At 47.9% G+C, this 26,901-nt stretch overlaps 2 protein-coding genes and 1 long non-coding RNA gene across 12 annotated transcripts in view; 1 reads left to right on the top strand and 2 right to left on the bottom strand.

Annotated features, from left to right (window-relative positions):
- Positions 1 to 871: 871 nt before the first annotated feature.
- Positions 872 to 13,654, bottom strand: LOC105739574. 2 transcript variants are annotated; one of them, XR_001115503.2, is made up of 3 exons: positions 13,313 to 13,654; positions 8,376 to 8,554; positions 872 to 2,916 (listed from the first exon to the last, which is right to left on the bottom strand). It is a non-coding gene; the product is annotated as an uncharacterized LOC105739574 (long non-coding RNA). The 2 variants fall into 2 exon arrangements; XR_004028045.1 differs by lacking the exon at positions 872 to 2,916 and adding an exon at positions 4,167 to 4,333 and having other exon boundaries at positions 13,313 to 13,413.
- Positions 4,918 to 14,944, top strand: LOC100606423 (putative uncharacterized protein encoded by LINC00242). Its single transcript, XM_003280989.4, has 2 exons — positions 4,918 to 5,007; positions 12,604 to 14,944. The coding sequence occupies exon 2, from the start codon at positions 13,068 to 13,070 to the stop codon at positions 13,587 to 13,589; it is 522 nt and encodes a 173-aa protein (XP_003281037.2). The 5' UTR covers positions 4,918 to 5,007; positions 12,604 to 13,067; the 3' UTR covers positions 13,590 to 14,944.
- Positions 14,945 to 20,932: 5,988 nt separating this feature from the next.
- The window catches only part of ERMARD (ER membrane associated RNA degradation), a 32,515-nt gene continuing 26,546 nt past the window's right edge, over positions 20,933 to 26,901 (bottom strand). For all 9 annotated transcript variants that reach the window (XR_004029429.1, XM_003280987.3, XM_012506034.2 and 6 more), the window contains 2 exons: positions 23,163 to 23,276; positions 20,933 to 21,126 (listed from right to left, as the gene is read on the bottom strand). Coding sequence is in view for 8 of the 9 variants with exons in the window: in XM_003280987.3 (XP_003281035.2) it covers positions 20,943 to 21,126; positions 23,163 to 23,276 (298 nt within the window). In the remaining variant the exon portion in view is untranslated. The remainder of the gene's footprint in view (positions 21,127 to 23,162; positions 23,277 to 26,901) is intronic.

The raw sequence follows: 26,901 nt of genomic DNA, 5'->3' as shown, positions 1-26,901 counted from the left end.
TGGTGAGATCTGTAGTGTAGAGAGCTCTGTGGTGTGGAGAGTCTTGTGTGGAGCTCTGTGTCTATAAATGTATCTGTGTCAATGGAGAGCTCTGTGTTGAGGAGAGCTCAGTGTCTGTGGAGGGATCTGTGGTGTGGCGAGCTCTGTGTATGTGGAGAGCTCTTTGGTTTGGAAAGCTCTGTGGTGAGGAGATGTCTGTGTCTACAGAGAACTCTGTGGTTTGTGGAGCTCTGTGGTTTGTGGAGCTCTGTTGCGTGTAGCGGTCCATGTGTGGCTCAGAGCTCTATGTCTGTGGAGACGTTTATGGAGGCATTGACCCTTTCACAGCACCAGTGTTTACTCCTGAATATGTGGGTATTGGGTCCAGCTCACGCCTTCTCTAGCTGTCTTGTGCTCTTCCATATCTTGTGGCTTAGCAGCCCACAAATGTACTTCTTGGAGAGGAGAATGCAGCCTCCACCAGGCCTCTCTAGCTTTCAAATCAAGTGTGGCCTAAAGCTGCCTCCTTGCGTATTTCAATTTCGACCTAAAGGTTTCTCTGTACATCATGAACAGTAACCTAAATGGAATTGTGAACAGACTGTAGCCTACTCTTGTGCCAATCACTGAGTTTTGGCCAATCTAAGGTGGCCAGCTCTTCAACCATGTTCAAATACTGCAAACCCCAAGCTTAACAAATCTGGCTGTTTCTGTACCTCATTTCCATTTTCTGTACATCTCTTTCCTTTTTCCATCTTAAATTTTCTTCCACCACATGGCTGTGCTGGAGTCTCTGAGTCCACTCTGGGTCGGAAGGCTGCCTGATTTGTGAATCATTCTTTGCTCAGTTAAACTCCTTTAAATTGGCTAATTGGTTTTACTTTTTTTTTTTTTTTTGACAGAGTTTTGCTGTTGTTGCCCTGGCTGGAGTGCAATTGCAATGGCGTGATCTTGGCTCACTGCAGCCTCCACCTCCTGGGTTCAAGCGATTCTCCCGCCTCCGAGTAGCTGGGATTACAGGCATGTGCCTCCACGCCAAGCTAATTTTTTGTATTTTTAGTAGAGACGGGGTTTCTCCATGTTGGTCAGGCTAGTCTCACACTCCTGACCTCAGGTGATCCACCGGCCTTGGCCTCCCAAAGTGCCGGGATTACAGGCGTGAGCCACCGTGCCCGGCCCGGTTTTACTTTTAACAAGTGTGAGTGCAGCTGTTGCTGAGCTGTGTGGGCAACATGCATGTGAGTTGTGGCCCTGCCCTCCAGGACACGCAGCTTCATGAGGGGAGAAGAAATTTTACCCAAGGGCGAGTAGCGAGAACACAGCAAACCGACGCACGCAGAGGGAGATCCAGGAGTCAGACCGGGCAGACGGAAACAGCTGAGAGTCTTCAGTGTCCCACGATGGGAGAGGCAGCCTAGTCCAAGAAACTGAGGCAGGAGGGACTGCCCGGCTTCTGGAGGGAGAGGAGGAGCCTGTCCCAGGCCCAGCCACGTTGGCGACAGCAAACTACCAAGCTACTGGAAGGAGGAGAGGCCCGGGCTGTCAGGGAGCACTGCGGGCTGCTGAGAGGGCAGGGAGCCCCGGGCCCACCCTGCAGAGGTTCTTGCTCAGGTCCTCCGGAGCCTGGGTGGAGCAGAGTAGGGTCGTGACCTATGGGGACCCTGCAGTGCCCAGATTTAGAATTCTGCCAACCTCCAAGCTCACCATCAGCCTCCTGCAGCTGCACTTGTTTCTGGGGCAGCTACTGGACCCCGACCCCATCGTCCCCAGGCAGGGGGTCCCAGCCGCAGGTCCGTAGGGGCTGGTGTCTGGCCTCCCTCCTTCTGGCTGGCTGAGCAAAGTATCTGCAGGGCACAGAGCAGGTCACAGGGATGCTAATTAGAAAGGATAAAGCTTTTGCGGCCTAAGGCGGTTGTGGGGTTCATTTCCAGTCTTTGAGAACACAGGAGACAATCTGTTTTGAAATCAACATAGAGGCTCCCCAAATCAGTACAGTTTCCCCTCCTTTGGGGCTACGACAGTGGCTTTTCCATGTGAAGACAGCAAAGCGAGAGGGTCAGTGGCCGGGTCTGCTCTCCGCCCGCATGCAGACATGGCAGCAAAGAGGCACCCAGAGAAGCCCCTGGGGCCTGGGGCTCTTTGTAAAAAGACAAGACCCTGGGCAACAAATTGGCTCCTGCCGCTGAGGACGACAACCGTGCACGGCTGCCCGGCGGGTCCGCACCGCCTGCCGCTCCAGTGTCCTGCCCGCTCCGCAGCAACCCCGAGCTCTGCCTCCTGTCCACACCTGTGTCTGTGCACACAGCGTGTTGCTGTCAGGGAACGGCCTCCTGCTTCTCGAGCGTCACGGGGCTGGCTTTTGTTTGTGTTTTTCTTACCTAGCACTGGGACAAAAGACCGCCTGGGGCCAGGAGGTGCCGCCCACCAGTGGGGCTAGGCTGGGAGAGCTACTTTCTCCTCACCAGAGCCGCCTCTGCTCTAAGTCCCAGGCTGCACCCCGCTGGCCTTTCTGGGCCACACTGGGACCATTCTCTTGGCAAAATCTGAGGGAAGTGAGGAAACCGGGGGCTCTTAAGAAATGGACAGAGCGCGGGGTGGGCACCAAATGGGCTGCATCCCTGGCCGGAGCTGTCAGCCACGTTGGAGGACAGAACAGGGTGCTGGGAGGGAAACATGGATTCACTGCAGCACTCAGGCCACCAAGCACACTACCTCCCAGACACCAGGGAAACCCCAGCATCGGCAGAGGAGTGAGATTTTGCTACAATCTGGCCCTGGCAGTTGAGGAGCAGCTGGTGGGAGGCGGGAGATGTGCAGGCTGAGCACAGGCTCATGTGTGTGATGACTCAGGCCCCTCACTGGAGACACCAGGTGAGAGGAGAGACTGTAGGGCCTGGCACACACAGGCCCACTCTTCCTGCTGCCGGCCAGAAGGAGCTGTGTACACACAAGACAGAAAGAGAAACATTAACCAAATTGCAAGTTTTGGATCATTTGTCTTATTGATGCTTCAGGAAATGTTTATCTTTCAGACAGGCCCACCTGTTCTTGTGAAACCTTATCTGGGCTATTTGGGAGCGAGTCATCAGTGCTTGTTCAAACATTCCACTGAAGAGGGGAGCGGAAAGGAGGGGAGGTGCGAAGGTCATTTTCAAATTTGGAAATCTTTCTTCCCTTGCTTGAAGAAAGAGAGCTCTGCACTGAATGGGTTTGTCCCTCACGTTTCCCTCTGATCTTTCAGGGAGCCCAGGTCGGTTCCGGGTGCAGCTGCATCCATTTGTGGGCACATACCAGTCAGAAAAGTTGTGTTAATTTGCAGTGAATGTTTTCAAACTCCTTTCTTAAAGATGAAAGTGTTGCAACCTTGTCTTGGCTCCTGCCAGGCTGTGTGGCAAGTGTGTGTGTGAGTGCAGTGTCCTGATTCCCGGGGGATGCTGAATGAAAGCCCAACTCTGCATGATCCCCTGGCCCACGCCTCCGAGCCCTTCCTGCTGGGAGGTGCACCTGATGCGCACAGGCCCTTGGATCAGGGATGTGTGTTCCTGTCTAAGATTATGCTAAAGGAATTCAGGCCAAAGGCAATGACTTAGATTTTTGGCTGACTTAGATTTTTGGCTGAAATTTCACAGCACAGTGCTGTAATTGTAATTAATTATGGTGCTGTGTTTCTTTACAAGGTTGTAAAGCACAAAAGCTGAGGTTGCAGGATGGTCTTGAATGATTGACTACAATTGTCTGCTTCTCTAATGCTAGGCAGAATATATAAAAAGATAAATTATATTAAAACCCGTCCTTCCAGAGAGCAGAAAATAAAGGGACTCAAAGTCCATCACTCTCGTGTGCTGCCCAGGGCAGCACTGGGGCCACAGACACTCTTGCTGATGGCTGTTTTGTGTGTGCTACAGGCTTCCTAATAGAAAGGAGGCTTTGTAAGAGCACAGAAACATGCCCATGCTTCTTGGATGTGCCCTGGGACAGAGCTGAGCAAACAACGTGAAAGCAATATGTGGTATTGATTACTCAGCAAATATAAACAATCACATACTCTTTACAGCAATGCCTTTATTCAGCGTTTTTCAACCTTTAAAAAAGTTGAAGTCATTCTACTTTGCTGCCTCTCTCCTTTGCTCAACTGCCCTCTGCCTAGAGCAGGCCACGTCCCTACTGGGGCACGGAGCTCACTGGCCTGCAAGGTCCTGTTTATGCGCAGCTTCAGTGGAAGGAGGTCCACTCTCCTGCTGTTGCCGCCTCCTGGTTGAGCAGCACCTTGTCCAGAACCGCCTCGTCTTCATTCTCATTGTATTTATTTCTGGTTTTCTGCTGTGCTGCATTTATCCCATGCATATTTGAGAGCCTTTAAGAAACATCAGAGAGTAACAGAGACGGAGGTGCTGAGAATCAGCAAATGGAGAAGCCCTGGGCTCTGTTTCCCAGTGCTGTTGTATTAAAGGATTTTGTTATTGTCAGTGGTGGTTTGCCCTTTTTGAAAAATGGAAGCATCAAAGTTTTAAACTCATGCTATCATTAAAGTAACACCAACATTCATTGTGTGAAACAAAAATTAACTGTGAAGTGAGAGTTTGAGAAGTCTCAGCCAGAACACAGTGCTGACCTTCATCTACATTTTGTAGCCACCACGTCCAATCCATCACCTGCTGGTTGGAGCAGCAGAGAGAAGGATGCAACCCCTGTCCTGCTGTTGTTTTATGGCTGATGATTCAGGAAGACAGAAAAAATGCCCTCATTTTAGTAGCTTTCATTTGCTCATTCTTTCCCACCTTCCCCAGCCTCTGGGAGATGCATTTATTGCCAGCTTCACTGCAGAGGAGACAAATAAGTAACCCAGATGTTGGTGTTTGTGGCGCCTTTGCAGACACCTCCATGACACGTCATATCATACACTGCATATTGGATGTAATGTGAGCGATTTATGAGTCCAGACACATCGACTGCTCTCCTTGTGCCCCTGCTGACATTCCCAGGAGATCAATATCCTGTAAAAAGCCTGAAGATTGTTTCCTTTAAATGGTAAGTGCCTGCTCCATGCCTTGGAGATAAGACATTTCTACTCTTGGTCCTTAGTCACTATAAAATCACAATGTGATTCTGTAGAATTAAAAGGTGATAAATAGGCTTAGGAAATGATGGTGTTTCGGGGAAGAAAGTGGACTCACTGCTGTGTCTCCTCAGTCCTTCCTTCTGGCACTCCTGTTTCCATGGAGACAGTGCTCCAGCAGGACCACCTGAACAGGCCGACATCTGTGGGCTCGGATTTCTTACTTCTCATTATATTATTTCAGAGAGAGTTTTAAAGTGTGCGTCATGTCCCTTTAAATTTACTGACAATGTTTATCTAATCTATCTGCCTACCAATTTATACATCCATCCACACACATCTACTTTGTTCAAGAAAGAATTTAAGGTGCTTTCTTCACTAGAAAAGGTATCTATTATTTTTCAAGCTCAGAGAAAAATATTAGCTTTTAAATAATGACACAACTGTACTAATTCTAAGTTTTTTCTTCTATAACATTTTGTTAAATGAATTCAAGATGCTGTGGAACTCCAAATGCTTAGGAAAACATTGCATCCTTATGGAAAATTGGGTTTTGAATGACACATGCTGTAAAGGACAACCAAACACATTTGTATGTGAAAATAAAATTCAAAAACTTTAAAAAATGTTTGTAAAAGCTGATTATGAGTAATTCCTTTGAACAGATCCAAGATTTAAAAAAAAATAAGATAATCTGTATAAAAGCTGCATTTTGTATCTGATGAAATTTAGTGTTAAAAACTTAATAAAATAGGATTTGATAAGTATTTTCATAACATGATAAGATACACCTATCTCAAACCAAAAGACAATATCAAGTTAATTTCTTCAACAAATAATAAGAAAATTAGTAAGATGTAGGGATAAAATTGATATACAGAAACCAATAGCTTTAGAAGATATAACAAAAGAAATTACTCCCATTTAATTAGCAAGAAAAAGTTCCCACGAATAAATTTAACAAAAAAGTTAGGATCTATGTGAGATATATTTTTATCCACCCTCAAAAGTTTATAAAAGAAAACTTGGACAAATAGAAAGACTTATGACGTTCTCGACTAGGACGACTCAACATCATAAAATGCCAACTTTCCCTGACTTATTATGTAAATGAATGCACCTAAATAAAAATAGACTGAGGTTTTTCTGGATCTTTGTATTTTATTTATTTGTTTATTTATTTTACTGTGAGGTGAGAACTAGACAATCTGATTCTAACATTCGAATAGAAAAAGAAGCAAACAAAAATAGGAAAATCCAGAAAAAAAAAAAAGAGTAAAGAGAAAGAATTAGCCTTACCAGTTCTTAAATCATATAATAGTTTTACTACCTAAAACATTTTGTACTGGGTCATGAATAAACACACGGAACAACAGAAAAGCACAGGAAATACAGATAGACACAAAAATAGGAGGGAAATTAGTAAGTCATAAAAGTGAAATCTAAAATTGTTAGTGAAAAAAAAACTATGTGATAAATGGCATTAGGACAACTGAGTAGCATTCAGCAAAATAAATAATAAAAGATGAAAGTTGCACCCATGTCCCATAATGTATCTAAAAATAAATTTCAAATAGATAAAATATTTAAATGTTATAAGTAAAGCCATAAAAATACTAACAAATCATGGACAAATTCCATGATTTTTTAAATTAAAACTGAAAAATCCAAATGCAGTAAAAGAATTTATAAGTTAAACTACATAAAAATAGGAGTTTCTGCATGAAAAACTACCATCAGCAAATTAAGAAATGAAGACAGACACTGAGGAAAAGAATGTATTTTCACCTCTTATCACAACTTACATCCTTAATATATCAAAAGCTCCAAAAAATCAATAAGATAAAAAAAACTCAATAGATCAATAGGCAAAACACTTTGATGGAATGGTCCAGTTAAAAGAAACTAAATAGATGCTCAGCCTTACTAATAATATAATAGGAAACCTATTCGATCAGCGAATGTCAGAAGACATTCATGATGTGCAGGTAAGGAGCTGTGGAGAAGCAGTGGCCTTCATGCCTGGGAAGCGCAAATCACATGACCACATGCAGGATAATTTGGCAACACCTGCAGAATTACAGAGATGTGCATCCTCTGACCCAGCAATTTCACTCCTAGGGACTGATTCTAAAGATAGGTGCAAAATGGTATCTTAGCAAGATAACAGCGTTATCTGTTATAACAAAAGATTTGAAAGAATCTGTGTCTATCAAGACCAACCAACCATACAGTGTGGTACTGAAATACTCCACAGCTGTAAGAAAATGGAATGCCACACGTGCTCATAGGGGAATTATCCAATTGATAAGAGCAAGGTGTGGTAAAGCACATGTAATCTGCCACCATTTGTGTAAAACACAGAGAAGATGAAGGTGAGCACTCACATTCCTGTGTGTTTGCATCTGCATCAGGAAGCTCTAAGGATGCACAAGAAGCTAATCATAACTCATGCCCTTAGTGCCACATATAGAGTTCCTCGAAATCAATAAGAAAGACTGTTACGCAGAGGAGTGTAATGAAACCAGGCAGAGGAGGATGTGAATGGAGAACAGACTATACTGAATGCTTTTCATGTTTTTCATTTCTGAGCCATGTGAGTTTTCTCCCATACAATAATGAAATTATCATTTTTAAAGCATCATTTCTTCAAGATAGATCATAGGCTGTTTTGTTCAGTTTATGATGCATCTTTTTTATTTCTATAAATGTATGGGGTACGGGTGTAATTCTGTTACATGGATATGTTGCACAGTGCTAAAGTCTGAGCTGTTAGTGTTCACGCAAAAGATGAGTATTGTACCCATTAAGTAATTTCCCATTGTCCACTCGCCTCTCATGCTCACACACCGTGTTTTTATTTAAACAACACTTTCTTTTATGTTTGGGGCCTCAAAGAATAAACACTACTATTTTCCAACTAGACAGACTCCCACTGGCTTCATAGACCAGTTATTTTGACACTACAGACAATAATTAAAAAGCAAATGTTATGTGACTTGTATTTATTAATGGGTTAATTTAACAAGAACAGCCTTTTCAAACACTGCAAAGCATATTTTCTACAGTAAGATTTTCTATTTTTTGTTTTGCCTTTGTTTCCAGCTTACTAATTACAGATTCTGCAAAACTATTTCAAAAGCCAGTTCTGTGGAACCCCTTTCTGGCCATTTCCTGAAGCAACTTTCTCTCCTAATCATCCCCATAACACGAAGGCCAGGTTCTGCAAGTAAAGGGTGCTGAGGCAATTCTGGAATCATCTCAGTGGCAAGCCCAGGGGGGTGGGTTTCGGAGAACACGCAGAGGAAAGTGGAGGCTCAGGAGGTGTGGGAATACTGACCTGATGGAATTAACCATCTTCCCGGGAGCAAGACTGAGACCGTGGAGGGCGCCGTGGAGCTTGCTGCAGGTTCTGCTGGATTGGAAAGTGTGTCTCATCCACCTGCTGAATGCTTCTGTTCTGTCTTAGCCCAGCAGAGCTGTTTTAACACAGACATGTGAAGCCTGCCCAGTATTCTCCTGGAACCAATAAGTCGCCAGTTAGGAAAAAGATCAGCACTGACCAAACACAGAGATGTTGGAAACCTGCATTAATCCCCAGTAGAGGCAGAGGCTCTGAATGCTGAAGCCACAGCTGCGACTTGGCCACACTCTGCACATGGCCCCAGGCATTCAGATTTCTGCACCCTCAGGGTGGCTCGCAGGCTCCAGAGCCGGGGTTCGGGCCCTGCTGACCACAGCCAGCTGTCCCCTGCTGCCTCAGACCAGGGCCAAATTCCTGGTGTGCTTCCCTCCTGCACCCACTCAACGGCTCTGTGGCCTTTGCAAGCACCTGCCCAGCAGGGCTACGGCATTGTGTGGAGTCAGACGATGGTGCCGAGTCGGGAGCGGACTTACAGTGAGACAGAGTAGATAAAGCCTGGGGCCCAGCTCCCCAGCAGCACCTGCTTCTGCACTGTGGCCACCGTGGCAACGTGGCTGCTTCTATTTCCTTGAGCTCCATTGCCATCTTATCCTAGGCAGGGCTCCTTCACCCCCTGCACCTGCCACCATCCGTCCTCGCCCCTTACTCCCGAGCCTCCTTTCAGTCCTGCTCTTGGGAGGGAAAGAACCCCTGGCTTGGGGAGACTGCCTGGTCCTGGGGTGGCCACCTGCCAAGGCCCTGGCATCCCCCATCCTGGGGCTCCTGCCCTGCCTCTGAGCTCTCCCTCTCACTCCCATCCCCTTGGCCTCTCCCAGCTGGGGCCTTGCTGTCTGTCACCCCTGAACGGAGCTGACGCTGACACCCCAGAACGGCAGGGACCTGGAACTGTTCCACTCACCTGCTTCAACAAGCACCTTGAGGACAGACCTTCACCTGCACCTGGAGCATTTAGTTGAACTGCAGTTTTGATAATAATGTAACTGTGTGCAAACACTAGAGCAAGTGACTGCAGTGTGGAAGGGCGAATACTCAGAAAGTGTATGATTTTTGTCTGAGAAGTTTATTCAGCAAGCAGCTAATTCATGGTAACAAAGAAAGTTGATATGAAAACTTCCCTTCCCCTATATCCCTAAGGAGACCTCCAAGAAGACCGGGACATGCTGTTACGTATGTTCTAGAAATGATGAAGGGGAGCACTGGGGAGCTAAGATACACGGGTTTAATCTCAGATTCACTTCCGATGCACCGCCCTCCTTCGTGCATCCACTCTGAGAGGCGTGGCCTCAGTATGAATTTGGGAAGCCTTTGCAGTGGCAAAAGTCATGAAATTAGGTGGCAACACCTTAGGACCATCAAAAGGGAGGGTTGTCTCGGGAATGAAGGCTTGGCGTTAACAGATTTGGCTTGTTGGGTCTAAAGAACAACAAAGTATTTCTCCCCGGCTCTTGGAACTCAAGGTCCTGAGCTCTTCAATACCGGGCAAGTTCACGTTTGCTCATTTCGCACAAGCAGGAGGCAGGGAGATTTGTTGGGATTCATGCCAGGCAGAGCCGAGCACATCAGGGGCCTTGGGTAAAGGGGGGTGGGGACAGTGCAGGCACCAAAGTTCTCGGCATGGGGTTGCCAGCCACCAGTGGACACCAGATGGGAAGGGAAACCGCATGTCCACCGTTTGCCTCTGCCTGTGGGGTGCTGCTCCCACAGTGCCTCTCAGGTGTCTGCAGCCTCACACCTTGTTTCTCACCCTCAATGTGGATCACAGCCGCCGCATGTCTCTGTAAGCACCACAAGGCCAGCAGCCTCCCCTCGGGCTCACAGGATGCCTGAACCACCAGCCTCATCCTGAACTACCCTCCATGGACGTGAGCCCCATTAGCTTTTCTCCCATTTATAGGCAATGGAAGGCCAAACCCTCTTAGAGAAAGAACAAGAACCTGGGATGAGCTGCCTCATATGTTGAGATGTAGAAAACTGAGATTTATTTGCAGAGAAAAGAACCAGGCTCCACTGTCCTGAGGGTACCTCTGGTCTCTCGCAGTTGGATCCCCTCACATTTCCCAAGCCCAGGTCCAGATCTCCCCCTCCCCACCCTATCTCTTCACTCCTCGAAAACCAGCTCCCCTAGCTTCGCCCAGATCACCCAGCAACACTATGGCAGGTAAATCCTTCCTCTTTACAGTAGACTCTGAAATTCGCCCTATGTTCCCCACTCCCCTCTTCGTCAATGAAAAGGAGCAACCTGTGGTTTCCAGCACCCAGTGACTCCTGTCTGTGGCCCCTCCAGGACATCGGCTGTAAAGTTTCTCCTCCTCCAGACGCCTCGTGCACCCACCTGCACCGACCATCCCGACCTCAGCCCACCTTTTCTCCATCGTGAGCCACAGCACATGTTCCCCAGGAATCTGTGGCTCTGACCACCTCTGACGATTCACTCCCCCGTCAGCCCCTGGGACCCCCAAGACAGTTCAACCTGAGCCCCCGGCCTTCCGGGCCTCCCCAGCTGTTTCCGGTCATTCCTTTCCTCAAGTCCCTCCACCCTGGATGCCCAGGGTGCCACCCTGGCCTCCCCTACATGCTGGCCTGGTTCTTCTCAACCATCGCCATTGGCTTGGTTTCTGTTGTGTTTGGTTTTTAGGGGTCAGGCTGCCGAGTGCCGTTCTTCTCCTGGGCTCTGTCCTCCTCTCTCTCCTTGCGTTGCAGTATCCAGGTCTGATCCAACGACTCCACAGCACACAATGCGGCCCAGGCCATGCACGGAGGAAGACAGCAGAGCGGCCATGAGGCTCCCAAAGGGAGCCAGGACCCAGGCCCAGCACACCCTGCCCACAGTCCCCTGCATCCACTGCCCCTCCTGCGCCCGGCACTGGGCAGCATGGGCTGTGTCAGTGGTATCCCTCCTCCCTTCTCAGTCTGTTGTGAGCTCCATTAGGCCAGGGACTGGTCCTTAGAAGCTGTGGGACCCTTCAGCCTCCCTAGCAGAATGTCTTGCACACAGTGGTGGCTCCATAAAATATTTATTTTCTATTATGTCCATTTATTTTATAAATTTCATGCAGGCCAGATAGATTAGAATTATCAATTACTCTAGAAAATAAAAGGATAAAAGCAAGATCTGGAAATATAGACCAAGCAGCACTGGAATGCACCAACTAAGGCAGAGAGGCCCCCTGAGGCTCCGCGACTGCTGGACCATTTAAGGCAACATCATGTCTCAAGTGGGGAGGGAGAGAATCCGCCAGTCGCAGGGGGGTGGGTTTTTTAAAGTGGATTTAGTCACGGTCTGGACTTGCCCAATTTTCTGTGCTATGCTGTGGGAAGCGACAAGGTCCTAAACTACCCTCACAGGACTTAAATAAAACAAAGAACACACAGGTGGGTGGGAAGGCAGTCAGATGACTCAATTGTGTCTACCACCCATGGTCCCTGATGGGCCATGCCTTCTGCTTAGACAACAGCCTCCTAGACCTCACAGACGGGGGCAATGGCATAAACTCAGACCTGCAGCCAAGGCCTGACTTGCCACAATGGCCCTGCCCTCCACCACCAGTGACAGACTTGTCACTTTCTCACTGATCCTTCATTTTCCTATGAAATGGGGCTAATATTGCCTCTTTCTAAGGTTCCTATGGGGATTTTGAGATAATAGACACTGAGATAACAAGCCTGCCAAGTGTTACATCAATGTGATTATCCTGAGATTGAGAGGAAATGTCAGCGTGGCACTAGATGGTGGCATGGCCGTGAGTGGGAGAGAGAGGGTGGATGTTCCGGATGTCCCCAGATCTCTACCAAACAGGAGATGCAGCGAAAGGACAGCCAGTGTTCCTGGTGTCTCCTTTTCCCCTCAGGGCAATGAATTACGGGTTTTCTGTGCCTTAGTTTTCTTCCTTTCAAATGCAGTTAATAATACTGTCTCTCAGGGGGTATTCACAGACGTGGACAATTAATGATCGCGAAGTGCTTTGAAAATAAATGAGCTTACTCATAATGGTGGTATTTGATATTTATAATAATAAGCCTGTGCTGCTGGCTTCACAAACTAGATTCATTGGTACAGAGCTTGGTTTTATGACTGGCTTTTTCAAACTTAACATAAAATACTCTTATTTTAAAGTAATCAAATGACCTTCCTGCATTCATCTAGAGTCTTATTTGGAAAAACTTAAGATTTGATCATAGACCTATTTTAAGCAGTGCCAAGTTAACTGACATTGATGCCATCGTATCTGGAGTCGCTAGGAAATCCAGAGGGGGACAATGAACGGTAGGAAGACTCGGACTCGGGTCTGCCTGTAACACTCGGAGCCTGCAAGGCAATATAGTTATTGAGTTTTATTAAAATTACCTGGTGTGGCTATAAACCAAACCACACCCCTCTAGCCCATGTGAAAAGCTTCCCGTAAAAGCGGTGGAGTGGGAAGGCCTCTCGCTGTCTCCTCTGCGCGGCAGGCAGACACGGATGACACCGAGGCGGGAATTCAGCCTGCACCTCCTAAAGATGAGCTGTTGAGGGCGATGGCCACAGCAAGTCCGCACCAAGTGCTCTTTAAACATGAGCGTTTCTTTAAACAAAGAACCTTCCCGGCATTGCCTCCCGAGGTCTGATTAATGATGCCCCGGCACCTCCTTCCTCACTCGGGGATCACTTCCCTGCAGCGCATTCCCAGACGCAGGCTTCCCTCACGGAGGCGGGAAGATTTCAGGCCATGTCTGTCCTTGTCTTTTGTCAACGCGGACAAGCATGGAGACCCCACTGGTCAGGCGAGCCCCGCGGTCCCTGTTCCTCACTTCACCACCTGGGGAAGCCTGGTCCCCATCGATTCGCAAAGGAACAAGGAAAGAACGCGTTTTACCTGGATGGATGGTCCCCCTCACGGTGGCCTTGGAAACCGCTTCAGCGGGAGAGGCAGCGCGTCGCTCGCGGCTCCCCCGGGCCGCTGCCTTACCCGGGAGCGCCACCCCGTGCCGCGCCAGAGGAAGTGCAAGCGCCAGCACCGCGCTGGCCGAAAGCCACACTGTGGGACCCGCAGCGCAGCTCCAAGAAATCCAAAGCCCATTCCCAGGAGGAGCTTCTCCGCCAAATCATTGAAAAATAAAACGAGAAATGGTCTCCACCGGTATCCCCTTTAGTCAGCCGTACGAAAACGCAACCCGGTCAGCTGCGTTTCTGCTGCCAGCCCTCCTCCAGGCAAGCATCGGCCTCGAGAAGGGCAAAGGGCAGGTAGGAGTTCCGACGCGCATGCGGCCACGGGGCGGAGTCACAGTTCAGAGGCCTCAGCTGAACCTGAAGTTATCCTAAGCTCGGGCCCCAGAGTGAGGACTCCGGGTCAGGCATCCGATTCCCCATCAGCTCCTTTACCTAAAGCTGTGCAGAGAATCCGAGGCTATGAGTGGGGGTGGGGGAAAGATGTGCAGGATGCTTTGGTTTCACTCCTGAGATACGAGAACGTCCTCTGAACACACATGCAGATAGCTGGACTTCTAGACAGAGGAAATCCAAATCGTTTCTTTCCTCCCAGCATAAGGGAACGATCCGGTAAGAGCTGGTGTTTATCGATGCTACGTGTCCAGAATGGGGCTGAGCACCGCGCTTCACTGTATCCTAACGTCTGTCTAATGAGGCAGGGAATGTCACTGTCACACTCTGCAGACGAGGAAGCCATGCTGTCAGCAGGTACACATCTTGCCACAAAACCAGTAACCTGTGGCACTGAGATCGCACACCGGTCGTCCACTGCCAAGTCCGTGGCCTCCTTCTCTGGGGTTTGCCTGCCTCCTGATGGCCGCCATGCCTCTGTCCTCTCGCAGGGGCTGGCTCTTCCAGTGGTCACTACTTTTTGGTTGCAAGAAGCAGAGATTCCCTGGAGGGCTTGTTGAAAGCACTCACATCAACGGGGCCTCAGGAAGGGAGCTGAGGCCATGCACGGGGCTGCAGTTTCTCCTCACGTTTTGGTTTGCATCCCTGGCCTGACTTTCCCTCAACAAGTCCTGCTATCTCCACAAGGCAGCCAGCCCAGCCCTGTCCTCCTCATCTTCCAGCCCCAGCTGAGCAGCCCCTCCCCGCATCATCTTCAGCTGCTGCCCAGGCTCTGCAGAGCAGGTGTCCACCGCCCATCCAGCCATTGTGTCTAGAGGGCAGAGCGACCTGCTGGGACCTTGACAACACCTGGCCCCGCCCACACACCCTGCAATAGTCACTGAGGAGTGCACAGCAGCACATATGTGCTTCATGTGTCCTGCTGTGATGCACCGAGTGGCACACAGCATTATTGTGTCAATCATGTGTCTTGAAGTGATGCGCTGGTTCAGACAATATCACAGATGCAGTGTTTCTTTAAAACTGTCAAATTTGAGGAGACAATCTAACAAAAGCCAATTGATGAACATTCTGTAAAGGTGACATAAATACTTCAAAAATGTCTCTGACATAGAAAAAAACAAAAAAGGAGTCATTCAAGATTTTAAAAATAAAAGACATAGTAACTAAAAGCAATTGTGATGCTTGGATAAAAACAAACAACAGAAGGTATAAACGACATTATTATACACACTGGGAAGAATTTTATATGGACCATGTATTAGATAATGGTGCTGTGTTGTTAAATTTCCTCAATGTGATAACTGAAGGGGAATGATTTTGTTCTCAATAGATGCATGCTCAAGTATTTTGGGGCAAAACATCACAATGACTAACTTTCAAAATGGTTCAGTCAAAAGAATGATATATGTATACTTAAAAGGGGAAAATAAGTATGGCAAAATGCCAACGATAGTTTAATTGTCATGTGGGAATCCACTGGACTATTCTAGAAACATTTCTGTAGCTTTAAAATTATTTAAAACAAATGTTGTGGGGGAAAGAGCACACATTCAAGGTAGTAAAAATATTCAGGACACACAAAGAGGGGGTGCAAACAGGTAAAACAACAGGGTTTCTGACCTCAGTGAGCTTCCTGAAGCTGTGCACATGCCTGTCAGGAAGGCGGTGGAATGAGCAGAGCTTCGAGGGGCAGGTCATGTCTCTACTGAGTGGAGCAGAGGATAAGGTCTCTGCAAACAGTGAATTTTAAGCCATTTGGTTTAGTCCACATTACAGTGAATCCAAGTAAGAGTTTGGAAAGCCAGTCACATCAGACTATCTTCACTTTATTTAATGACAGATGGGGAAAGGATATCCCAAATGGATTCTCAGCCACATGCTTGGAGCCCCAGAGGAGTGAGCGCGGGAGACAGCAGCAAGGACATGGAACGGGCCAGGCTGTTCCATCATTTAATTTAAAAAGGGACGTGGCTCCTGTTCACTCAGGAAAAGGTCGGGGGCAGGGCAGGTGCCAGATATACCAAGGTGATGCATTCTTCTAATATTGTTCAGAACATGTCTTCACGTCTCATCAAAACAACTTACAGAAGCAGGAGAACATTCATCCTGTAGCTAAATTCCACATCCGTGCACTCAGAAGGCCCACGCACAACTACCTTTACTCTCTAATATGGCCTGTCAGATGAACACTTGTGAATTTGGACCAATATTTGCTGTTGCTCTTTGAAAATAATCATTTTCATCATTGCTTTTGATGGAAAACAAATTTAGCTAATCTTCCATTTTTCCCTTGCCTCCAGTAATTCTGGTCTGCTCAAGGTATTCAGCCAGCCAGCAGAGACAGAAAATAAAGGCCAGGCACAGTGGCTCATGCATGTAATCCCAGCACTTTGGGAGGCCAAGGTGGGTGGATCACTTGAGGTAGAAGATCAAGACCAGCCTGACCAACATGGTGAAACCCCATCTCTACTAAAAATACAAAATTAGCTGGGCATGGCGGCACACGCCTGTAATCCCAGCTACTCGGGAGGCTGAGGCAGGAGAATCGCTTGAACCTGAGAGGCAGAGGTTGCAGCGAGCCGAGATCACACCACTGCACTCTAGCCTGGGCAACAAGAGCAAAACTCCATCTCAAAAAACAAACAAACAAACAAACAAAAACAAAAACAGAGAAAGAAAGGAAGAAAAGAAAAAGCATGGGAGCACAGGAGTTGGAGACTGGAGTGAGATATGATTGTGTCACTACACCTCAGCCTAGGTGATTAAGGGGAGGGGAGGGGAGGGGAAGAGAAAGGAAAAGAGAAAGAGAAAGAAAGAGAGAGAGGAAGGAGAGGAAGGAGAGGAAGAAGGAGAGGAAGGAGAGGAAGAAGGAGAGAAAGGAGAAGAAGGAGAGGAAGAAGGAGAGGAAGGAAGGGGAAGAAAGAAGAAAAAGGGCAAAAAGAAAAGAACAAGCGTGCAGGAGAATTTGAAGCAGCTTTGCCTTCGAATTCTTGGGTCCCCTGAGCCACGCTACACAGTGGACCATCAGCCAGCAGAAATCCATTCTTGTTACACCTATGACCCCCGCTAGCAAGATGGTCAATGTGGCAGAATCCCTCAGGAAGGTGATCACAGAAGACATTTGCCTCTTAAGGATTAAACTCTAAGTTAACTCAATTGTGAGCAGAGATATATAACACTGTTTAAGGAAAAACAACAAATTGTAGCCATATACGATGTGACTGTAACTGGAATGGACATATACTGCAGCTGACCAAGGAAGTGATCATCAGAAGCAGGATGGGCAACAGGGGAAAGAATACCAAGGGAAGGTGAGGCAGCCTAGCAGCTTGGCTGCCCACGCACCTGCAGGGAACAGAGCCGCCGCTCAAGACAGCAGAGCCTCCCTGGGACACAAGGCCCCAGCCCAGGAGCCTGAGCATCTGCTACTTCAGATGTGGTCTCTTTACTGGAACAAATCAATATGGGCCCGGATCTCTGGTCTGCAGCCACTGATCTGGCAGATGATTTTTCTCTATACCTACTGATATGGGTTGAGGTTTTGTCTCCTGCAATCTCACATCCAGAAGCTATCTTGTTCTCATCTGGCTGGGACAGCAGCATGGTGGGCGTGCATCAGGGCTGTGCTACCTCTCCAGCTCCTCCACGCAACCTAGAGCTCAGGGCTGCCGGCCGTCTTGCCATTTCACAGGACGCCACCATGGCCCATCACATTAATGATGTGGACAGGAAACAAGACACCCCACTGTTTTGGTGACATTATGACCACCTGGGGTGGGACATAACTCTCGTAAGAAGGCACGGGGCGGCTGCTCTGAAGTTTCCGGGGCCCATGATCTAGGAAGGTGTGGATGCACTCTGCAAGGGGGAGGACAGGTTGCTGTGCCCACATCCACTGGCACTAGAGAGGGGCAGGCACTCAGTCTCTCTGGAGCTCTGCAACCTACATCCACCAGACTCACACACGCTACTCTGCTCACTTTCCAATTAACCTACAAACTGCCAGTTCCGCACAAGGCCTAGAAAGAGCAAAGCCTCCAGAGCAGGTTGATGTAAAAGCTGGTCTCCCTGTCAGGCCACGGTGGCAATTAGATCCCATGATGCATGGAAGAGCCACAGACAGGCCCAGAGCACAGACCCCTACAGTTCTGGGACAAAACCACACTCTCTTCTGCAGATAATTAATCTGAGAACCAGCTCTCAGCTTGTCCTCTAGGCCCTGATGGATACTGAACATCTACACTTCACCATGGCACACACACTTCACCATGGCACAGCTAGTGACAGCTAGCTGGAACTTAAGCGGACCACGAAAGACTGCGTTTTCTGACCTGTCACTTCACCAGGTGAGGCAACTGCGGGAGCATGTCATCATTACATTCAGGCAAGATGTATATATTTAATAGGTATATAGGTGTACACACACACACACGAGCATGCAGGCGCATGCACGCACACACACAGATTAGGCTTTGGCATGTTCTGGAGCACAAGATACACAAGCAAGTGGTTCCGAAGCTCTTCGAGCCCACACTGCTGCATGGACAGCACCCCTCACCACGTACCTACTGGCTTCACGGGGACGTTCCTAGGATCACTCACCTGAATTAAAAGTTAGACTTGATTTCTGCAAAAGATGCTGACAGCTGACACCACTTGAAGGTGAAAATTGGCAACGTTCTAACCCATTTGAGTGGCCCTAAATAACAGCGGGGGAGGGGGCCTATGCTCTCAGTAGGCAGGTGGCACGATGGCTGCCTCGTGCATGTTAGCCTTTCTCTCCAGCCACCCAGCCTTGCTTGCTCAATGTTCTCATCAACAAAGTGGCCATAGAGGCAGTGAAGGATGTTGTCAATGGCTCCAACCATGTGGGCATCCTCACTCCAAGGCTAGTCTGGCTAAGGTCCACTGCTAAATGTATACATCTGCTAATGGGAGAGACCAACACAATTCCTAGCACAAAAAACTCACCTGGAAAGAAGAGCTGGCCCCCAAGCACATCAGGCCATGTGTTCAGAGGGACAGACGCCTCTTGGCCACTGCAGCTGGCTCACAGAAGCCTCATCTGCTGCATGGGTTGCTTACAGTTCTGCTTCCAGGAGACCCGTTTCAAGCAGAGCTCAGCAGTGAGGTCCGTGGCAATCGTGATCCCGGCACACACCCCATTACCTCGGGGAGCCTCCCAAGCACCGGGCAGTGCTGGCTGTGACAAGGCGCCCCTTGGGGGCTGCTGGGTTGCCCAAGACGTGCCCTGCACTCTGAGCCATCAGTCAGCAGATGGTGTAGGTTCTCTCATGGCTGGAAAACACGTGTGGAGGTGCATGTGGAGCGGGAATGGCTCCTCTCATTACGCCCCTGCACCACTAGCAAGGTTTTGGATTCTCCGCTAACAATTCTGGACTCTGCTGGTTTGGGTGTCTTCATTCCTTGGATGCTTCCACAGAGGGACACGAGGTGCCCACTGCCCTGCAGGTGGAGGCTGCCACCCAGCCGCACTGGATGCCTTGTGCCAATGAGCCAGAAGAGTTTACTGCTATGGCCAGGTGACTGTTCTCGATTGTCTTGGCGAAACACAGCTCCTAACACAGAATGGGGGGCCGGGAGGAGGGTCTGGAATTTAGGGGACTCTCTAGGGAACCTCTTAGTATTCCCAAGTCCAGTGATAAGTCAGTGGAAACCTACAGTTACCCAAAACGAGAAAGATTTGTAATGGAAAAGACCTTTCAGGAATGAGGTCTGGGTTAACTCACCAGGTGAAAAACCACAACCCAGACAGGCAAAGCAAAGGAACATGGAACAGTGGCAAAAAGGGAATTTTCAAACACAAACTTCTGCCAGATCATCAGGTTGCAAAAACAGTGCATGCAGCAGCTCTGTGTGGTCTCCTCATTGCAATGGTAGATACACCAGTATCTATGAGCTAACTCTATGAGTCAGTTCTTTCTTTCCCTCTTCCCATCCCAGCACCACCACTAGCAGGATGGTCAACCCTACAGTCACCATCTAAATGCAAGTGTATCAGAGAGAGGTGTGACAGCACTATAAAAGAAGTCCCATAGTGGGAATACTGACACATGGGATTTGTGCTTTGTGTCTCCACTTTTGGGAAGAGGAGGAACCATCTTCAATTGTACAAGAGAAAAGTTGCATCACATTAGCCAGAAGCATCACGCTTACCCAGAGGTGTTGTTTAAAAGGGGCCGGAGCTGAGCTGGCAGAGCACAAACAGCATGTGCTCAGCTCTGCTGCCACCCGCGGCCCCCAGGTCTCCTGAGCAGAAGCAGCCACAGAATGCCAGTCCTTAGATGACTGCCAGCTGCACCCTGTCAAGGTTTGGAAGGTGGAAAAAGAGAAGCAGCAATTCAGAGGGTGGGCCCAAGCAGACGTGAGGTCAGGGCGGCTGCCCAGAGGCTTCTGGAGAGCCCCAGCTTTGCAGCTGCCAACTCCGACACCGAGGGCTCCCAGGCACCCTCGAGGGCTGCAGCGGCTGCAGGAACCCTCGAGTCACACACTTGGTTCTTCAAGCAGGGCCTGTGAATGGCAGCTTCCCTAATCTCCTTTCCCCCAGCTCTCCCAGACCCTGCACTGAAACCCCCACATCTAAAAACAGGGAAGGGCTCTTCTTTTTTTGCCAAACGCTGACCAGGAGGCTGCAGCCCAGCACCCGTGCCTGCCCACCTCCCCTTTCAGGAGCTAGTCTCCAGCACTGACCTGGGAAGCTTAAATTGTATCAGTCCTCTCCTCAGCCCCAGGGCCCACCCTCCTTGTCCTGATGGCTTGGTCCAGGAGTCAACATCTCCCGAGGCCGGTGAACGCAGGGGAGGGTCCCGGCCACAGCAATCGTTCTCAAGGGTAGGCATGTGGCCAGTAACAATGGAGCCACACATTTCGAGTGACAGGTGGGTGAAAGCAGCTCTCCCTTCTTCCTCTGGACAGTGTGTTATGGGGAGATGGAACCAAACCCTACAGCAGCCATTTGGTCACCACAAAGGAAGCCAGACTGAGACTCACACCGACCACTTGGAAAGGGTAAATCAGAACACTGCAGAGAAACAGAACCCGGACCCTGGTCAAGCAGACCCTCAACTCCACCTTGCCTTGGGGTTTTTAGTTGATAGCTGTTAAAATCTGTTAAAATTAAAAGCATCCTGACTTACAAGTTTTCATAAGAGTACTTTACTTGTGGGTTTCTTGGCTAAATGTATTAACATTTGTTTCTTCTCACTAAAAGTCCAAATTTTCAACAAAGCTGTATGTGTAAGATTGATAGTTTCATTCCACTTGTTCTTTTCGTAACTGGTGTAAGCCACTAGGTTCTCCGTGTACTGCAAGATCGACTTTACAAACCTGTAAAAAAAAATTAATTTCTTTATCCATTCCACTATAAAATGAAACAACGAATTAAATGTCTTCTCTTCGTTCTTGGAATTATTCCTAAAGTAAACTGTACTTAATTTATGTCTGAGGATTCAAGAAAAATAAATCCATATAAAACAAAAATAAGCGAATACAAATTAAAGGAAATAGAAAAATGCTGAAATGTAAATGCTACTGGACACTTGGACAGGCTCCAACGCAAGCACCTTTTCAAACATTCTTCTCCAGCCTGGACATGACAGCCGTCATTCCAGGAAGGAACTTAGGGGTCATCTGCACCAAACTGACACATAACATAATAAACACAAAACACAAAATAAACACACAATACACAGTCATTCAGTGGATACCAAAATCTAAGCATACTCAAGTCCAGCACGAAAAATTGGCCCCCTGAACATGCGGGTTTCACAATGAGATTTTTGTGTTTTGTTTTTTTTTCCCACACTGACATCTGCAACCAAGAGCGCTGTAATTTCAATCTGTGTTTGCATGAGTCGCAGAGCCTGCTGATACAGAGGACCAACTGTATTTACTGAAAAAGCTCCCTGGACAAGTGGACCGGTGCAGTGCAAACCTGCATTGTTCAAGGTTCGGCTGCAGTGACAAGCAGGCCAGTCCTTTTAGCCCCTGTCAGGAGCCTCGTGGGCAGCGTGCCCTCCCCCTCCTCACACATGCAGCTTCCATCCCCTGTGATGGAGGGGCCGGCTCAGAGGAGACGTGTGCCACTGAGACAGCTGTTATTGTTAAAGAGATTTTACTTAAGATATTTCTCAAAATGTTAACAGCGGGGTCACTCTGACTGATGACAATAAATGTCATCTTTACTTTTTCCACATTTGCCAGGTAGTTTTCACCAGCATTTTATCTTGAAAATATTCAAACTTAAAGAGAAGCTAAAAGGATAATATAATGAAAAGCCACAGACACTTTGTCTAGAGGAGGGTTCTCTACTGGGGTGATTTTGTCCCCCAGGGGATATCTGGCTATGTCTAGGGCACTTTTGATTGTCATACGGAGTGCAGGGGTGCCATTGGTATTTTGTGGGTAGAGGCAGGGCTGCTACTGAGCATCCTACAATGATCAGGACAGTCCTGCACCAGCCCACAATGCCAGCAGTGCCAAGCATGGGGCACACTGAGCTGGAGTCCTCAGCTGCGAACAGTCTGCACGTTTGCTCCTCTCACTCTCAGCAGGAGTCTGTGCTTCTTTCCATAAGACACCCCAGTTGTATTTTCACGTTCATTTAAACGTGTACTGAGGTGCCTGGCACCTGCAAAGCATTGGCTTAAAACCAATAAGATATCCAGATCTTCCTAGCAGCCGAGGGAGGCTAGAGCTGGAGCTGCACTCAAGCCCAGATGACAGCTTGTTTGACCTCTGCCCGGAAGTCTCCTTGGTTTGGAATCTCTGGATGTAAAGTGGGTCACACAAGTGTCACACTACCTCAGACTCCTAGATCGGGATGGTCCTAAAAAGTGGACTTCCCGAATTGGAAACTATTCATTACATACACGAATTGGGTTTTTGGCCAGGCACAGTGGCTTTTACACCTGTAATCCCAGCACTTTGGGAGGCCAAGGTAGGATGATCACTGAAGGGCAACATAGTGAGACCTCATCTCTACAAAAACATTTAAAAATTAGCCAGGTATGATGGCATGGCTGTGGTCCCAGCTACTCAGGAGGCTGAGGTGGCGGGATCACCTGAGCCTGGGAGGTCGATGCTGCAGTGAGCCATGATTATGCCACTGCACCCCAGCATGGGCAACAGAACAAGACTCTGTCTCTGAAAAAAAACAAAACAAAACAAAACAAAACGTGGTTTTGAGACATTTGGATGTGGGAGTTCTTCTTGCAGGCCAGATGTCAGAGCCTTGCCTGAGATGGCGGTGAGGCCACCACGGAGATAGTGGCACTCATACTGCCCCAATCTCACTCCTACAGGCTCACCCTCAATCTGCCCCACGAGGCAATGTGACTGCAGACATACTGTGACATACTTACTTTAGGTACTGCTGATACTCATGCACATTCTTCCCACAAACAGCATGAATGTTGACCAACTCCAGCGCGATGAGTAACAGTATCAGGCTGAGCACAGGGGACAGTAGTCTAATACTAAAAACAGATAAAAGTAAATTAAAATGTGAGGAATGTTGGTATTTTCCACCTTCATGAGGAAAAAGATGATTCACCTAATCAACATCCTTAAGTCCCAACTTCTCAAAAAATAATTTTCCTAATCCTTAGAGCCCAATGCCCGCTTCCAGCCCCGAAGCCCGTAGCCGGCAGGAGTGCCCAGTGTAGCCTTTGCTCCCGGCCCATCCTGCACGTCCGCATTCCTTGCTTTCGGTCACAATCTGAGGCGCCCGGCCTATGTCGGGGCTGCCAGGGGCTCTGCACGCTCACAGGGCACCAGGCAGGTCCAGTCTGCGCCCAGCAGCCCCCCGCTCCCTGCCCTCTGACATCTAGGGAGGAACTCTCACCAGAGAAAAACAAATGGCCTCGATATGAAAGCAGGCTCAATGCCACCAGATTAAAGAAATCCCAATTAAAGTAAGATCTTATTTTTCCCATGAAACTAGCTGAGACATGTAAAAATATTGTGGTTTTGGAGAGTGGTAATAAGAGAATGACCTTGTCTTATAAATTGCTGGTAAGAGTGTAAATTGAGTAGCACCTTTCTGGAGGGGAATCCAGCGATATCTATGTAAAGCTTTAAAAACACAGATACCACTCAACCCAAAAATTCTAGAAATGTATCCAAAATGGCCATTTCTTAAGGATGTAGCACATTCTAAAATATACTCTATAAGTGAAGAAACCATAATGCTGTCAATCTGCTGTTAATCACGTTAATCTGCTGTTATATTTTAAATCCAAATATAATCTGCTGTTAATCACGTTAATCTGCTGTTATATTTTAAATCCAAATATTCATTTAGATAGATAGAACCCATATTTCCATATGCCCAAATTACAAACAATATTTAAAATAGTATGTACTGTAACTTTCTATGAAAATCAGCATAGGAAGTCCTCAAATAACATCATTTCATTCAACATTGTTTCGTCACAACATCAGTGAGAAAAGAAATGGATGCCCCACGAGGGCCACTGTCCATGTGAAGAAGCACATTCGGCATGGGCTTTCTCCCGTCCCCAGTCTCCTCCACGCCAGAGCTGTGCACATTAGGTGAACTGGTGCATCTCCATGGTCCCAGAGTGAGTGTGGGCGTGTGACTCGCCCTGTGACAGAAACTTGTCCTATCCAGGGTGGGTCCTGCCTTATACCCAGAGTGGCCAAGACAGGCTCCAGCTACCCACAACCCTGACCCTGAACTGGAATAAGCACGTTGGAAAACGAATGAACGAATGAATACAGATTATAAGAACTTGTAAAGTCTACCATAATCATACAAGTGCTCAACAGTGACAGATACAAAAGTGCTCAGTGACCCACACATTTGTTCCTGTTGGTGCTGGAGCTGTGGGTGGGGGGAAGGGGGGTGGGGGGAAGGGGGGCGGCCTGGGGAGGTCTCACCCTGCTAACAGTACTGCCTCATTTAACCGCCACCTGGACTGCTGGACTGCCATCACTCACTGCCTGGGGAGGTCTCACCCTGCAAACAGTACTGCCTCATTTAACCGCCACCTGGACTGCTGGACTGCCGTCACTCACTGCCTCACCCAACACTGACTAGTTATCTCACTTGTGTTTAATTCATCTTTCTTAAATGTCCCTAGAGCTCATATGTACCTCAATGTTTAACACTGTCAGTGTTTTGGGTCTTCATTTAGAAGCTTGGTAATATTTTTATGACCAGAAACATGCTGTGGGAACTTAACTTTTGTTTCTATCATGAAAGGAAAATAAATCTCAGGACCCCAAACTCACTAAGCCAAAGGGAAAATTCAAGCTGGGAACTGCCTCAGGAAAACCTGTCTCCCATTTTATTCCAAAATAAGGTGGCTACAAAGAGAAAAAAGCTACATACAGACCTCCCTCGTAATTTGTCCACAGGGAAGTCCCTCATGGGCCTCAAGATCTTTATCCTGAAAGAGTTCTGCTGAATTTCACCCTGGTAAGGTAGTTGCTGGCTGATCTTCCCAGGTGTGGGACAGGAAGGCATCCCTCAGCTCACCTGAGACAAATGCCTATATGATTGCTTCCTCTGCCCTATGTAAAATGCAGCTTCACTGAGCCACACTAAGGTGTAAGTGACTATTCCTCTACCCCCACTCACAAGTCAATTGTGTATTCACTGAAAGCCTCATCAAAGACTCAAAACAATGCAATCCTTTGTCTCTTGTCTACCTATAACCTGGAAGGACCCCACCTTTGTGTTTCCCGCCTTTCCAGATGGAACCAATGTACACCTTACACCTACTGACTGATGTCTTATGTCTCCTTAAAATGTGTAAAAGCAAACTTCGCCCCAAGTACCTGGGGTACATGCCGTGAGGGCCTCCTGAGGCTGTCACAGCACGTCCTTAACCCTGGGAAAGTAAACTTTCTAAACGGATTGAGGCCTGTCTCAGATACTTTCTAAACGGATTGAGACCTGTCTCAGATGCTTTCTAAACGGATTGAGACGTGTCTCAGATGCTTTCTAAACGGATTGAGACCTGTCTCAGATGCTTCTAAACGGATTGAGACCTGTCTCAGATGCTTTCAAACGGATTGAGACGTGTCTCAGATGCTTTCTAAACGGATTGAGACGTGTCTCAGATGCTTTTACGGATTGTTCATGCTTTCTAAACGGATTGAGACCTGTCTCAGATGCTTTCTAAACGGATTGAGACGTGTCTCAGATGCTTTCTAAACGGATTGAGACGTGTCTCAGATGCTTTCTAAACGGATTGAGACCTGTCTCAGATGCTTTCTAAACGGATTGAGACCTGTCTCAGATACTTTCTTTTTTTTTTTTTTTTTTTTTTTTTGAGACGGAGTCTCGCTCTGTCGCCCAGGCTGGAGTGCAGTGGCGCAATCTCGGCTCACTGCAAGCTCCGCCTCCCGGGTTCACGCCATTCTCCTGCCTCAGCCTCTCCGAGTAGCTGGGACTACAGGCGCCCGCCACCACGCCCGGCTAATTTTTTGTATTTTTTAGTAGAGACGGGGTTTCACCGTGGTCTCGATCTCCTGACCTCGTGATCCGCCCGCCTCGGCCTCCCAAAGTGCTGGGATTACAAGCGTGAGCCACCGCGCCCGGCCGTCTCAGATACTTTCTAAACGGATTGAGACCTGTCTCAGATACTTTCTAAACGGATTGAGACCTGTCTCAGATACTTTCTAAACGGATTGAGACGTGTCTCAGATACTTTCTAAACGGATTGAGACGTGCCTCAGATACTTTCTAAACGGATTGAGATGAGACTGGATTGAGGTCTGTCTCAGATACTTTCTAAACGGATTGAGACGTGCTCAGATACTTTCTAAACGGATTGAGACTTTCTAAACGGATTGAACTGCTCAGATACTTTCTAACGGATTGACTTCAGATATTTCTAACGGATTGAGACTGTCTCAGATACTTTCTAAACGATTGAACTGTCTCAGATACTTTCTAAACGGATTGAGACCGTGTCTCCTCAGATGAGCTTTTCTAAACGGATTGAGACTGTCTCAGATACTTTCTAAACGGATTGAGACGTTAGATACTTCTAAACGGATGACTGTCTCAGATACTTTCTAAACGGATTGAGACGTGTCTCACTCAGATACTTTCTAAACGGATTGAGA

The sequence above is a fragment of the Nomascus leucogenys genome, chromosome 3, assembly GCF_006542625.1.
Source record: "Nomascus leucogenys isolate Asia chromosome 3, Asia_NLE_v1, whole genome shotgun sequence".
In the NCBI taxonomy this organism is placed as follows: Eukaryota; Metazoa; Chordata; class Mammalia; order Primates; family Hylobatidae; genus Nomascus; species Nomascus leucogenys.
The sequence above is the reverse complement of the archived record's forward strand: the minus strand, read 5'-3'. Positions and strand labels throughout refer to the sequence as shown.

Bases quoted from the DNA above. Each gene is read 5' to 3' on its own strand.
- LOC100606423 (XM_003280989.4), top strand. From the start codon at position 13,068: ATGATGCCCCGGCACCTCCTTCCTCACTCGGGGATCACTTCCCTGCAG.